Here is a 14,722-nt window from a genome sequence, read left to right on the forward strand (position 1 = left end):
GATAAAGATGAGTCTCTAAAGCCATGGGTTGTGTTGTGATACTGGGCTTTACACTTTTAAATTCCTGTTTTCTTATCACAAGGAGTACACAAAAGTATTGTTCTTATTCTCTCACCGCAAGGGTTGTATTATAGCAGGGATTACAGTTTGAAGAAATGGTGGTCGTTTTTGAAGCAGCACATGGGAGAGGTGAATGGTGTTGTAGAGGTTCACCTCCAAGGTTAAGGTGTCTTTGCTTAAAGGAAGCTTCTTTCAGCACCATGAAATCCCTGGGGTACAAGAGGGTGAGTTATAACTGGACTAGAGCCAATGGGGAGGCTCGCTAATAGAGTTCAGCCCAGCATAGGAAGTGCACTGGCTCTGCAGATGTGTGGCTGCACCACCATCCGTGCCGGACTAATGCTAGAAACATGGTAGGAACTTACACTCACACTTCTCCATATAATCCTTAATTTTCTTAAATAATTCTCTATTAGCCTTTCCCTATATTTCTTGCCCTACGGTGGCATCTCCATATCTGACCATTGACTAGACTTCTCTTGCCACATCCAGAGTTGAGGATATTGTTGGCTAGAATCTGGCCCAGCTTACCCTGTTTAACCATTGGCTCCTGATGCTGGACCCCTTGCTGGCATAACTTTCAGGCTGCTCTAGCTTCTAGTTTAGAACATGGCAATGCTTTAAGTTCATTTTTCCCCTAGTGGCATCATAAATGTGTGGGGGCCACTAGGTCTTCTTGTCTAGTTTGCTAGCTCATTAGTCTCTTCAATTTTGTGTCCTTATTTATCCCTGGTTGCTGGCCTGCATGATGTACCACTCAGGACCCAGGCCACATGAGACCAAAGAATCTGCCAGTGTCTACTCCTTCAGCGGCTGAGCACGCCCTGTGTACTGTGCTCTGTGCTGTCCCCTCTGCTCCCCACCAAAGCCCCAGACAGGACATTGCAGCACAGCTCAGATCTCTGTCATTTCATTCCCAGCCTGGGAAGGTTTGACTTTCCTTTTACTTCTTTTCCAATAACACTTCTGAAATTATCTTTGAGAAGCAGTTTTTTCTTCCTTATACATTTGCCATAGCCCAGTGCTTTTGTAAGATATGAACTAGCAGAAAAATCAAGTAAAATTATACTAATAAAAGTACACTTTCAATTGCTTTCTCTACTTGTTTCTGTGATAGGAACTCACTGTGTAGCCCAGACTGGTCTCATATTCATGGGTGAGGGTCAGGTGACAGGTGTGTGCTGCCACTGTACCCACTGCTCTTTTTAGACAGTGTCTTGCTGTCCGATTTGTATCTTCACTGTTGTTGTCTGGGTTGCCTCAAGCATGCGATTCTCCTGTCTCAGCACCTGAGTACAAGGTTATAGTCATGAACCATGCTCAGCGAGGCACCATATTTTTACTCAGTGGTTCTCAACCTTTCTGATGCTGTGACCCTTTAATACATTACCTCATGTTGTGCTGACCCCCAGCCATAGAATCATTTTCATTGCTATTTCATAACTGTAGTTTTGCTATTGTTATGAATCGTAATGTAATATTTTTAGAGATACAGGTTTGCCAGAGGCCATGACCTATAGGTTGACAACTGCTGTTTTAACCAATTGAAGTCAGTAGACATAAAATCTTGAGAAGGAATTGCTATGAAAGTATCTAAATATTTTCAATTTCTATGCTTATCCATCATATATCAGTAACAAATAAAACCATATTTAAATATCTGTTTAGATCTTATTCTGAAAACTTAAATAATTCTCAGGTCTCTTGAATAAGAAGCGTCAGGTCCCTTGGTCTCTTCATCCCTATTGTTCTGTCCCTGAGCTCCCTTCCAGCATATGTGAACCAGGTGTCTGTGGTGGGCACACCATGAGCATTAGTTTGATCCTCAGTGTAAAGAGAAGCAATAGAGTTGTAGACTGTTCTCTTCAAGGCTTTGCTCTGTCTCCTCTTACAAGACTACTCTTAAGCTGCAGGCTCCCATTTAAAAAATTATTACTATTTTTAATTTTGTATTTTTAGGTGTGGATGTCTCTGTGCATGTGTACATGAGCATAGGTGTCACAGAGGTGGGAGACATCTAACCCCCCAGACCGTGACTTACAGGCGTTTTGAGCCACCACCTGACTGCCATGGGTTCTGGGAACAGGATTCAGGTTTTTTGCAGAACCAGTACCCACTCTTAGCCACCAAGCCATTGCTTCAGCCCCAGAATTACTGTGTACTACTAGAAATGTGCATTTCTACCACAATAAGTTCAGACACACCTATGGTAGGTAGATATCATAGGTGACTGTGAGGGTCACAATGTTAGAAAGGCTATTTTATTAGTAAACCCTAACTTTATTGCCTCCAACTCAAAATAACCTCATTCTTCATCTTACTTTTGCTTTTGTAACAAGAAATGTGAATGCTAAGAAAATTACTGTAGGGCTGTGGATGCAAGCTCAGCAGAGCATGTGTGGCATACGTGTGGCTCTGGGGTCTAACCTAGCACTGATAAGGAAGGGGACAGTGGAGGAAGGAAAAGGCAAGAGAAAGACTGTTTATCTGCATGTTTAATGAAATGGGTAGTAAAAGTGAATACGGCATTTTAAATGTCTCTATGCAGGAGCTGCAGTTAAAAACAGGACAAGGAGAAGGTCTGAACCCAAAGGCTGAGGACGTCGATGGGTTTAACTCAAACAGAAGAAAAAGTCCTTTTACAAGTGTGGACCGACTCCAGGTTGGTCAGCTCTGTTCAGTGTTCCTAATTCTCTTTAGTTTTGATGAGTGTCTAAATATAGGTTAAAAATAGCTGATTCTGAATAAAAATCTTCAAATATTAAATTTTTTATTTATAAGATGTCCTATATTTACTTCAAACTTTTTTTTATTAACTTATTTCTCTAGAAATGTGTTATCTTTTTATGTTGGCAGGAATAATTTATTTGGATATTGTATGGAATCCATGTTCACTAGATTATATTTATTCCCATTACAGACAGATTTATTTTCATGGAGACAGGTATATTTCTAAAATCCAGAGCTCTATATTCAAGCAGAATTAAACTGTGTATGTACTATAACATTAAAGAGTATTTAGTGTCATATTTTAAAAATAAAACCATGACCCATAAACTAATTTTAAAGGCCAAAGAAATTAAAAATATTTGAGAAAATATGTACTTAAAATGTAATTATATTCAGAATATAAATACATCTATTTAAGTTTGAAAAATACTATTTAAATTTTAATGGTGACATTTAGAATGTGAGTGACCCACACACCATTTGCACTCAGAAATATCAGAAATCACGATTCCAGCTGTCTTTTTTTTCTCCTGAGAGCCCCACTTGCAGCTGAGAAATGCTGTAATATTAGCTTAATTGTGAACTTCATAAGACTTCTTCCTGGGTCTAAGGCCAAACTGAAGTATCAGGATACTTAAGTTGCCCGCACCTGTACCTCAGAGCTGCTGCTTCTGTGTGCTCACAGGACCGCACTTCACAGGGATGTGTAAGACTCACTAACTTTACACCTGTGTTGCTCTTTCTCCAGGTATTTACTACCTTGTCTTTCTGTTGTTCTGTGAGAGGCTCTCAGGCGAGCTCAGATTACTCTGAAACTTGGTGGATTTCTGGTCCTCAGTGCTTCCACCTCTGGAGTGCTGGCACACCAAGCCCGGCTCCTCATTGCCTTCCTGCACACTTCTAGGAGTTCTTTTAGCGCCCGTGGCGGGCTGGGAATAGAGCTATGTTGAATTTTATATTTATTTATTGTTTTAGTGGCTTTCATGACATATTAATGTGCTTATGATAGAATTACTTAGTCATATTTTTATATTCATACTTCTAGTGTTTAACAGAATATTAACATACTTACCTTGTATATTTTGTAGTATTTGAAGTTGACAAGCTACAGTGTAGCTTTGTTGTGTGTGTGTGTGTGTGTGTGTGTGTGTGTGTAGTATTTATTCCAGTGGTTGATTGGATAGGGTATTTATTTGCTTACTCTATGACCTTGTATCAGATGCCATCTGCAGGCCAGGCAGTACATCCACGGTTAGTCACAGGAGCTGGGCAGTGCTGCTTAGTCTGCTAAGTGGCTCGGGTGGGAGGAAGGCACAGCGGGGCAGCATGGTGGCAGCATGGCCCCTACACAGGTGAAGACAGCCAGCCTGAGTGTAGTAGATGTAAAGAAAATTGTGGTGCCTGTGTCAGGCACAAATACTTGAGAGGAACACAGTGGGTAACACATTTTAATTCCCTGTAAAGCAACACAGCAGCTTGTTAACCAGAACCACTGAGTCACATGGGAGCATGAGTTGCTTTCATGGTTCTAATGCTTGTTTTAAGGATTTCAGCCACTTAAGATGGTGTGATTTTTATGGTAGGAGGAGAAACAAGCCATAGTATTTCTTTTAATATAGAAATTGGATGAACAAAAGAAATGGTTAGATGAAGAAGTAGAGAAAGTTCTGAACCAGCGCCAAGCACTAGAGATGCTGGAAGAAGACCTCAAGAAACGTGAAGCCATCATCTCTAAGAAGGAAGCCCTCCTGCAGGAGAAGAGCCACCTGGAAAACAAGAAGCTTCGATCTAGTCAGGTATCCTGTCACGTTCTTCTGCATCTAGGATATTTTCTCTGAAAGAGCTGTATAGATGGCTAAGTGGTTCCCAGCACACATGTGGCTTACAACCACTTACATACAATTCCTGTCCCAGGGGATCCTCTTCTGGCCTCCTCGGGCACCAGGCATGCACATGCAACACAGATATACATTCAGGCAAAACATCCATAAACATAAAAATATTAGGAGGTAGAAAGTTAAAAGGTAGGTCACAAAGTTAGTAATTTGCTTTTCCATCCAAGAGTGAGGGCCTGAGTTTGTATCTCAAGAACCTACATAAAAGTGGGGTATAGACACACAGACTTGTAATTTCTATGCTGAGGAGGTGGACTGAGGCCAGCTGGTGTAGCCAAATCACTGAGCCCCAGTTTCAGTGAGAGGCCTGCCTCAAAACTAATGTGAAAAAGCCACTGAGGAAGACACCTGATGTTGACCGTTAGCCTCAAAACACATGTGTGTACACGCACGCACACACACACACACACACACACACACACACACACACACACACACACACACATGCGCACGCACACATTGTCAATAGAAGCCAAAGGAAAATTACTATTCTCAGTATGTTCTGCTACTTCTTCAAATGACTGCCCTCAAAGCATTGCTGCTCTGAAGTAACATGTTCAGTATTATTTCAAATATGACTTATCATTAACTTTCATTTTGTGGTAAAATACATAGAACAAAATTTTTTTGTTCTGTTCTTTACTGGTGTCTCCTATGTAGCTTGGTATGGCCATGAACTTCTGCCTCAGTGTCTGGTGCTAGGATTATAGGAATGTGCCTATGGTCTTGGGCAGCCTAAAATTTACTTTTAATACCATTTTTGAGTTTATAGTTCAGTGGCATTAATACCTACAATGTTGTAACTTTTGCAGCTATGTATTTCCAAACTTTATTTCCCCAAATAGAAAATCTATAACCTTAAACAGTAACTCCTCTTCAACTCCGTCCTTGGCCAGCCTCCATTGGTAACTTGAGTATTTCAGATAAATTGTACTATATGGTATTTTATAGTGGGCATTGAGATTTGGAAAATGTTATCTATATGTCACTAACCACCCAAAATTAGGGAGGGGTTACAAGATTCATATAAAGAGAAAAGGTTTTGTAGAATGAAGTTTGCTTTAATTATAAGGACTTCAGAAATGTCATAAATATTTTTTCAGGACTTGGACTTTATGAGCCAATTAGTGAAGTAGTTTTATGAACAGGGTTGCCTCTGTTTCAGGTTTTTAAAAAGGAATAGTTGTAGAAGTAAAAGCAACAGGAACTATTCCTTGACTTAACTGCATGTATTTTCACTAATAGCATCTGAAAATGAAACTGACTTGCTCAGACTTGAAGATCTACTTTTACTTAGAGCTGGTTTGGGTCCAGAGTGAGCACACCCCTGGGTCATGACCTTCATGTCAACAGGCATCTGGACCAGAAGGTCTGAGCTCACGGTGGGTAGGGTGTGCTCTAGCTCTGCTGCATCGGGACCTGGTTGGCGCTGCTGTGTCAGCCCATTTCCCAGTCCAGTTGGTCACTGAACACAGGGTTTGGGTGGCTCCCCTGAACATGATTCCTAGTGTCATAGCCAGATAACTTGCTTACACTGACTGTCAGGGTCAAGTTGTAGAAGCTCTCCCTTAAAACATGGAAAATAACAGCAAAAGATGAACTAATCAGACATATGAGAGAACAGTAGCAGAGACTACCTGGACCTTTGCGGAATATTCTGTGTTACAAAATAAAGAGAGAAGAGGAAAGCAAAAGAATACAGAGGAGGTTTTTAAAAATTATTTTACTTTATGAGCTGGAAAAAGAAAAAGCATAAAAAACTTTTTAAAAAAAATTTTAGAGTTACATTTTTTAAAAAAGATTTATTTATTTATTATTTATACAGTATTCTGCCTGCATGTGTGCCTGGACTCCAGAAGAGGGCACCAGATCTCATTGTAGATGGTTGTAAGCCACCACCATGTGGTTGCTGGGAATTGAACTCAGGACCTCTGGAAGAACAGACAATGCTCTTAACCTCTGTGCCATTTCTCCACCCCCCAAGAGTTAGAATTTTAAAAAAGATTTTGTTTTTAAAATGAGGTGCATCTCTGTGAGGGTATGTGCACAGAGTGTCCTGAAGAAGAGCGTGTTAGACCCTCTGGAGCTGGAGTTAGAGGTGAATGCAAGCCACTTGGATGTGGGTGTTCAGAACCAAACTTAGGTCCTCTGCAGGAACAACACATGGTCTTACTTAATTTTTAAACTTTTTAAAATTTATTTATTTTTTAACAAACCCTTGTGTTGAGGGCTGACTTCAGTAGATCGCAGCGAGGGAGCTGCTCTGCTATGAACGAAACCCTGACCAGAAGCAGGTCCTCTACGAATAGTTTAGCACCAGGTTCCACACAAACGTCAGCACATAGTCTTAATCACTGAACATCTCTGCAGCCTTGGGTGATGTAATTTTAAGAAGCAAGAACATCCTGAGATAAGGAGGGAGTATAAATGAATGGAAACCACCTTAATTCTTTGAAAAATTTAACACAGTACAGACTGTTATCCTACTTGATTCTTCTCAGAAAAAAAAAAAAAGGCATTAACAGGTTTCACTTCTGTTGTTTGAGGAATATTTACAAGTCGTTGATTATATGCATTTCAGATGAGAACTGTAGTAGGTTGAATATTTCTCTAAAATGACAGAAAAGAAAAATCCATTGTGTACAGTTAACTCAAGCTAAGTGTGGTACAGTGCTAATAGACCTAGTGTTCCTGAGATGGGCTATATATCATGTTCAAGGCTAACCTGGGCTATACAGGGATACCCTGCCACAAAAGAAACAAGAAAATTAAAGTATATCACAGGCCTCCAAGTAAGAGTTAAAATTATAAAACTCTCAGAAAAGCACATAGGCCTAACTGCAACCATTTTATAATGTAATTTATAAAGATTTATTTTTATTTTATGTTTATGTATTTGCATATATGTGTGCACACTTGTGCCTACAGAGGCCAGAATATTGGATCCTCTGGAGTTGGAGTTAAGATGGTTGTGAGCCACCTGATGAGGTGCTGGGAGCCAAACCTGGGTCCTGTGTGAGAGCAGCATGTGCTCTTAACTGCTGACTCCACTCATCTCTCTGGCCTTCTTTGTGACATTTTAAGTAGTAATTTCTTGGACATCACACCTAAAAACACATCAAGGAAAGAAAAAAATAAATAAATGGGACTTAATAGTAAAAATACTAAAAACATTTGAGATTTAAAAGACACAAGCCAGGCTCAGTGGCACATGTCTGTAATCCCAGCACTTGGGAGTCAGAGGCAGTTGGATCTCTGTGAGTTAGAGGCTAGCCTGGTCTCCAAAGTGAGTCCAAGACAGTCAGGGCTACTACACAGAGAAACTCTGTTTCAAGAAGGAAAAAAAAAGGACACAATCAAGAAAGTAAAAAGATATCTTATGGAATATAGGAAGATATTTGAAAATTATCTGATAAGAGATTGAGAATATATTTTTTAAAAGAAAGGACAATCTGCCTGCCTCTCTAGCACTTAGGTTGAAGCAGGAAGATTATATAGCACAACATTGTCTAAGCCAAAAACAAAATAAATAAGAGCAAAGAATCAGCTGGGCAGGGGTGGGGGTGGGGAAAGGCACATCCCTTAATCCCAGAACTCAAAAGTCCGAGACAGGCAGATCTTTGTGAGTTCGAGGCCAGCCTAGTCTACAGTTCCAAGACAGCCAGGACTATTACACAAAGAAACTCTATCTCAAAAGTAAGCAAACAAAAAATCATAAAGAGCAAAGGAGCTGAACCAGTAATAGCCAGGCAGTGGTGGTGCATGCCTTTAATCCTAGCACTTAGGAGGCAGACGTGGTGGATCTCTGTGAGTGTAAGGCCAGCCTGCTCTACAAAGCAAGTCTAGGACAGCCAAGGCTACATAGAAAAACCCTGTCTTGGGGAGGGAGCTATGTGAAATAAGCTAGTCACAATATGTACATGTAATACCATTCCAGCATAGGCAGTGCCAGGGGAAGTAGAATAGTGGTTGTCTAGGCTTGGGAAGGGGAGTGGGATGGGGGAAAATGGAGTGACTTACTGGGGTTTTGGAAGGTGATGAAAAGATTCTAAAATTTATTATGGCACTGGTTGCATAATTCTGTGTACACTAAGACCTTTATATCAGCATACATGAATTGTATCTTATTCAGAATAACAATAAAGCCAGGAAATGACGTAGCAGAGGCTAAATGATACCCAAAACTGTCTGTGAGATGGAGAACAAGTAGGTGAGTGGCGCTGACTGACACCTGGAGAGTACCGCAAAAGGTTAAGACTTGAAGAACAGTTAGCCCCTTCCCCTGAACACACCTTTAAATGAACAACAGCTTTAGTGAGTTACAGTTCACTTAGATCATCAAAGACTAAGTGGAAAGAAGGGGAGTAAGGCACAGGGTGAAACAGCTTAGCTGGTAAACTCTTTCCTCACAGGACACTTTATCTTTACGGCGTGGCAGGGATTAGTCAGAATGCTCCATGTAAGGAATGCGTGGAGATCCACATGTAAATTCTGAGGCATCAGTCTAACCCTGGCTTCAGTACTAACATGCTGTCAGCTGTAGCTGTCCTTCCAGCAGATCAGCACATTCCCGAAGTGTTCCCTGCGGAAAGGGAAAACACTTAAGTTGGTAAGATGTGATGACAGAATCATGTGAATCCTTTGTGTTTGCTTGCTTATTTGTTTCAGGACATGGTCTTTCTTGAAGCCTGGGCTGGCATGGAACTTGGGGTCCTCCTGCCTACCCTCTTGAGTCCTGGAAGTGCTAGGATTATGGTCATCATTCATTCATTTAGTGTTTTGTGTGTGAGGGGTGGAGGTGGTACCATAGCATGCATTTGGAGGTCTGAGGACCCTGTTGGGTATCAGTTTTTTGTTCAGCTTGTCTGAGGCACTGTGGATCGATGAGGCTAGGTGGCCTGCAAGCTTCTAGCAATTTCCCTGTCTCCATCTCCCAACTCCCTGTGTGGTGCTGAGATTAGAGACAAGCTACTGCATCCAGCTTTTATAAGAGTTCTGAGAGTCCCACGGCCAGGTCCTCAGGCTTGCATGACAAGTGCTTCCCCCACCTAGCCATCTCAGCCAAGTCTAACTCTTAAATGCTACCAACATTGCCTGGTGTAGTGGTGTACGCCTTTAATTCCAGTACTGGGGAGGCAGAGATAGGCAGAACTCTATGAGTTTGAGGCCAATCTGGTCTACATAGTGAGTTACAGGCCAGCCAAGGCCACTTAATGAGAGCCTTTCTCAAAAACAAAACAAAAACCAAAGCCACCAATGTTAAAAACAAATACTACAACTGAAGGTAGAAGGAACTGGGAAATACTAGGACTAGAACACGAAGTTGAGACAAAACTTCAGGGAAGACTTTTATATCTTAAGTGTGGTAAAGAAAAAAAATACTGTAGCCACAAAACAGGAAGTACAGGCCATTATAGACATGAAAGAATACTTAGGAATTTAAAGAGTACACAGGCCAGGTGCGGGTGGCACACTCCTGTAATCACAGCATTCAGGAAGGCAGAGGCAGGCAGATCTCTGAGTTACAGGCCAGCCTAGTCTAACAAAGTGAGTCCAGAACAGCCAGGGCTACACAGAGAAACCCTGTCTCCAAAAAAAGGGAGGGGGAGGAAACAAAGAAAAAGAGAGGAAAATAGAAAAGTTTAAATATTTGAGACTAAGTTAAAAGAAAAGTCACTAGGAAAAAAAAAAAGAGGAAAAAGCTCAGATAAATCTAGGAAGTCCAGCACTCAAGTAATAGGAAATCTAAAGAGAGAAAACAGGAGATGATCAAGCACATAGCATAAAAGGTCTCCAGGGCTGGAGCGACGACTCAGTGGTTGGAGCCCTTGCTGTTCTTGCAGAGGACTCAGCTTCCATTGCCAGAAGCTGTGTGGTGGCTCACAAACCATCTGCAACTCTAGTTCCAGGGAATTCTATGCCCTTATCTGCCCTCCTCATAAACATGCATGTTCCATATACATGCACATAAATGAAAATAAAATCTTAAAAAGAAACACTTCTCAACACAGATTTTTAGACTAAAAAGGCCATCAAGGACCCAGCATAGTGAATGTCCAAAGGAAACCATTGTGAAAGGTTTAGATGAAATGCAGAAAAAACAAAACAAACAAACAAAAAGCCCAATCTCCAGTACCTCAAATAGAAGGAATTAGTCATTGTCAGTCGTAGAAGCCAGAGCGGCACTGGGCTTCTCCAGTCTCTTCATTGGAAGTTAGAAGATCCAAGGCAGAGTGTTTCCCATCAAACCTGCCTCAGGAAACTGCTGGAACGTGTGCTTTATGAGTGTAAGCACTTTCTGTATGAAAAAGGAATTAGTGTTTAAAGATTTCATTCAACATGGGCACTCTCGATGAAGCCCCAATTTAAGCAGGAGTCTGGAACGTGGAGGCTCCAGGTAAAATGCTTCAAGAAAAAAAATATGCTGAAATGGCTCAGTGGGTAAGGATTCAGTTTTATCCCCAGAGCGCACATGGTGGCAGGAGAGAACTGACTCTCATAAGTTGCCCTCTGACTTTCATACTTATGCTGTGGTACATACACACACTAAAAAGATGGTTGAATACATTTACTGATAACTCTGATTTAATGAAAATATGAGATTTTGCAGTTTTATTGGAAAGAATTAACTATAAAATACAAAAAAGATGCATCAAGTATGATAAATTTTACAGACATGTCAGCTATGAATAATAGTCACAAGTTCATAACCAAAAAATACCTCACAGTGGCAAAACAGAGAAGGGAAGCTGTACAGAGGAGGAGAGGTGTGAGTGTGCATTCTCACGCCTGCATCTAAAACTGGTTGTTTAGACATATGGGCAAAACACAGAAGAACCAACTCAAAGGGGCTAAGGAGACTTACTCTGGGAAATGGTTGTTTTTTATATTACAAACTTTATGATAGTTTATGTATATGTTAGAAACTATATGGAAGACTATACAATATTTTAATATGAACATCTCTATAAATCTGGCCATATTTTCTGATCATAATGAAATACAAATTAAAAAGTATGCTGAAACACACCTTTTAAGAAACTGTAACAGTTTCACCATGTAATGAGCTAAGGAATAAGAGAGAAGAAAAAAAAAGTGCTGCCTCTCAAAACCTCTGATTTTCTTTTTAAATGAACGTGAGTGTTTTGCCTGCATGTACAGCTAAAGGCACATGTGTGTAGAGAAGCCAGCGAGGGCAGAAGAGGGCACCAGATCCCCTGGAACTGGAACTGCAGGCCATTGTGAGCTGCCATGTGGGTGCTGCGAACCGAACCCGATAACTTGATGATTTGAACCTATATATTTTTAAAAGAACCATTAAAGACTTTAGTTACTGAAGCCCTTTAGAAAGGTGTATTATTTGAAACCATTTAGTATTTTATTGATGTTTTCCTATTTTCTAAGATGCCTAAGTTTCTCATAACTGTTTTTCTATATTTTTAGGCCTTAAGCACAGATAGTCTGAAGATATCAGCTCGCCTGAACTTGTTGAACCAAGAGTTGTCAGAAAAAAGTTTGCAGCTTGAGAGCAGCACAACTGAGGATAAAATAAAGATTTCAGAACAAGTTCAAGCCCTTCAGCAGGAAAAGGAGCGGCTCCAGAAACAGAAAGACAGTATGGATGAAAAGCTCAGCAGTGGCCGAGTGCTGTCCCCCAAAGTAAGTCAGTACTCCGTGGAGCTGGAGCTGCTGTATGATGACGGGTGACGCGGGGATTTCCTTGGATTCTTGTCCCATGACCATAAACCTGATAAATCTGATACACCTTGTTTCCAGACTTTGTCAGCTTATGAGTTAGTCCATCTGGCATGTCCTTGGTACTCTAGCCATGCTTTATTAGAGGCAGCTGTCTTCCCAGAAAAGCACCTGCATGTTTCCTGTGTGGCATCGCTAGGCAACAGGCAGCAGAGACTCTGTTGGCTTCTCAGCTGTCTCTCACTGAAATCACAGGGCGTAGGAGATAACCTGAAAGTCTCTGACCAATGGCTTCTGGAGGAGAGCACATGACTTGTGCTTTTTCTTATTTTTTTTCACATTTTGAGAGGGATGCAAATGTGTTCACATGGGCATACCATACCTTGTTTGTGGGATCAGTTCTCCCCTTTTACCATGTGGTACTCTCCCTTACCAGCTGAGCCAGCTCATCTGTCACTGTATCTTTGGTGTTAGGTACATACAACATATCTAGCTTGAGAAAGGGCTGGTGTTTCAGAGGACATTCTCCACCATCCAAGCAAAAGTACACATTCCAACAAAATACGTTTAGTTACAATTTTCATTTGAGAGGAAATACAGCTCTTCTCAGCTGTTTTTTTTTTCCCGCTCTCTTAAACATGTGAGATGATTGATGATTCATTCATTGGCTTTCAGATTGTGAAAAAATGATCCCAACGTCCTGTTCTTTTCTTTTTTAAAGATGTATTTATTATTCAGTATTTTGCCTGCATGTATGCCTGCAGAACAGAAGAGGGCACCAGGTCTCATTGAAGATGGTTGTGAGCCACCATGTAGTTGCTGGGAATAGAACTTAGGACCTTTTGAAAGAACAGCCAGTGCTCTTAACCTCTGAGCCATCTACAGCCCCCAAAGTCCTGCCTCAGATGAGTTTTTGAACCTGAAATTTCTCTCCAAATATTTATTATTATGGCCTACCTTTACCAAAGGAAGGGGAAGAAGGTGAACTGGGAGCCTTGGGCCTTGCTGAAGCTTGTGTTTTAAGATTCGAGAGGGAGGACAGTAGAGGGGCTCCTGAAGAAACCACAGAGAGGTGTCCCTAAGTCTACTGCCGAATGAGCTGGAATGCTGGCGGGAGGAACACAGACTAGTCAGCACTGTGTGGCTGAAGGACACCTTACACAGCTGTGTCCTAGAGCCCTCCGCTTGTAGATGGGAAGGGACAAGCACCTAGCACACAGCAGACATCAGCGCTAGGGTACTCTTCTGCCCAGGACTCTTTCTAGGCCACGCAGGGAACACAAACTACTAAGTGCCATGCTTCCCTTGAGAAAGTCGTAATGTAGTAAAGCTGTATTTATGATATTATTCACACAAAATAATGTGTGCAGAGGTCACCTGGGGAAAGCTGTGTTAATGCTGCTGTACACTGCAGTGCACTGCAGTTGTAGGTTGGATACTGACAGGACACAGACAGAGCAGACAGGAGAGTGAGCACACTCTGCCGAGGGCAGAACCATTGCTAAGAAGCAGTGAAGCCTTGGCAGTATATGTGTGTCCTAGCATTTGGGAGGCTGATGTGAGATTGCTGCAAGTTTGAGGCAAGTTCTAGGCCAGCCACACCTGTCGCAGAAAATGGCTTCCATTTCATGTGGAATTGGTTCTGTGGCAGGTAACATTGACTTGTGGATAACACCATGCATAGTATTCCCTGAACAGTACTGAACACAGTTGTGTTCCATTTAGCCTAGTGAGCTTGTCTTTGGCTTTATTTCCACTCTTAGCATTGTTTAGAACCAAGGTCAATATTCTCAAATAGGTCTGCCAGCAGCAAATTAATGGAAAGAGGTTCTAAAGGGACCTAAGACCTAAACTTGGAATAGCTTGCTATTTATGTCTTTGAACTGGCCTCGAACTCACAGTGCTCCTCCTCCCTCTGCCTCCCAGAGTGCTGGGATTACAGGCATGTGCCACCGCACCTGGCTTCTTTTCTTTTCTTTTTCTTTTTTTAATAGTAATTGATTTACTAATCATATTCTTTATAAGTGATACTTATATAGTCTTTCAGATCATTTTAGTAGCAGATTGCTCAACAATTAATTGAAGATAGAATACTTTCAATTTTTGATGAAATCTCAAAATTAAATTATATAAATTCTGGTTTTTGTTTGTAAATTTGTTTTGTATTTATTTATGGAGCAAATAATTCAGTGTATGATACAGTATATAGTGGTCAAACCAGATCTCCTCAAATAACTAAGCAATCCAAGTATCTATACAATAGAGACACTTGGATTCTTTTAGTTATTTTGAAATGGATAATAAATTGTTACAAGGTAGTTTCCTTTCTATTGCTGTGATAA

The 14,722-nt window shown here is 41.0% G+C and overlaps 2 protein-coding genes across 2 annotated transcripts in view; one reads left to right on the forward strand and one right to left on the reverse strand.

Moving 5' to 3' along the window:
* KIF27 (kinesin family member 27) overlaps positions 1–14,722 on the forward strand; it is a gene marked incomplete at its 3' end in the record, with an annotated part of 75,616 nt that overhangs the window by 49,294 nt on the left and 11,600 nt on the right. Inside the window, exons 12-14 of the mRNA XM_084794540.1 lie at positions 2,609–2,722; positions 4,410–4,586; positions 12,129–12,344. Coding sequence (XP_084650666.1) covers positions 2,609–2,722; positions 4,410–4,586; positions 12,129–12,344 — 507 coding nt within the window. The remainder of the gene's footprint in view (positions 1–2,608; positions 2,723–4,409; positions 4,587–12,128; positions 12,345–14,722) is intronic.
* LOC311605063 (uncharacterized protein) overlaps positions 6,907–14,722 on the reverse strand; it is a gene marked incomplete at its 5' end in the record, with an annotated part of 36,833 nt that continues 29,017 nt past the window's right edge. The window contains 3 exons of the mRNA XM_084795353.1: positions 6,907–7,295; positions 7,690–7,792; positions 10,822–10,983. The remainder of the gene's footprint in view (positions 7,296–7,689; positions 7,793–10,821; positions 10,984–14,722) is intronic.

The sequence above is a fragment of the Acomys minous genome (genome assembly GCF_964271855.1).
Source record: "Acomys minous genome assembly, chromosome: 9".
NCBI classification, from domain to species: Eukaryota; Metazoa; Chordata; class Mammalia; order Rodentia; family Muridae; genus Acomys; species Acomys minous.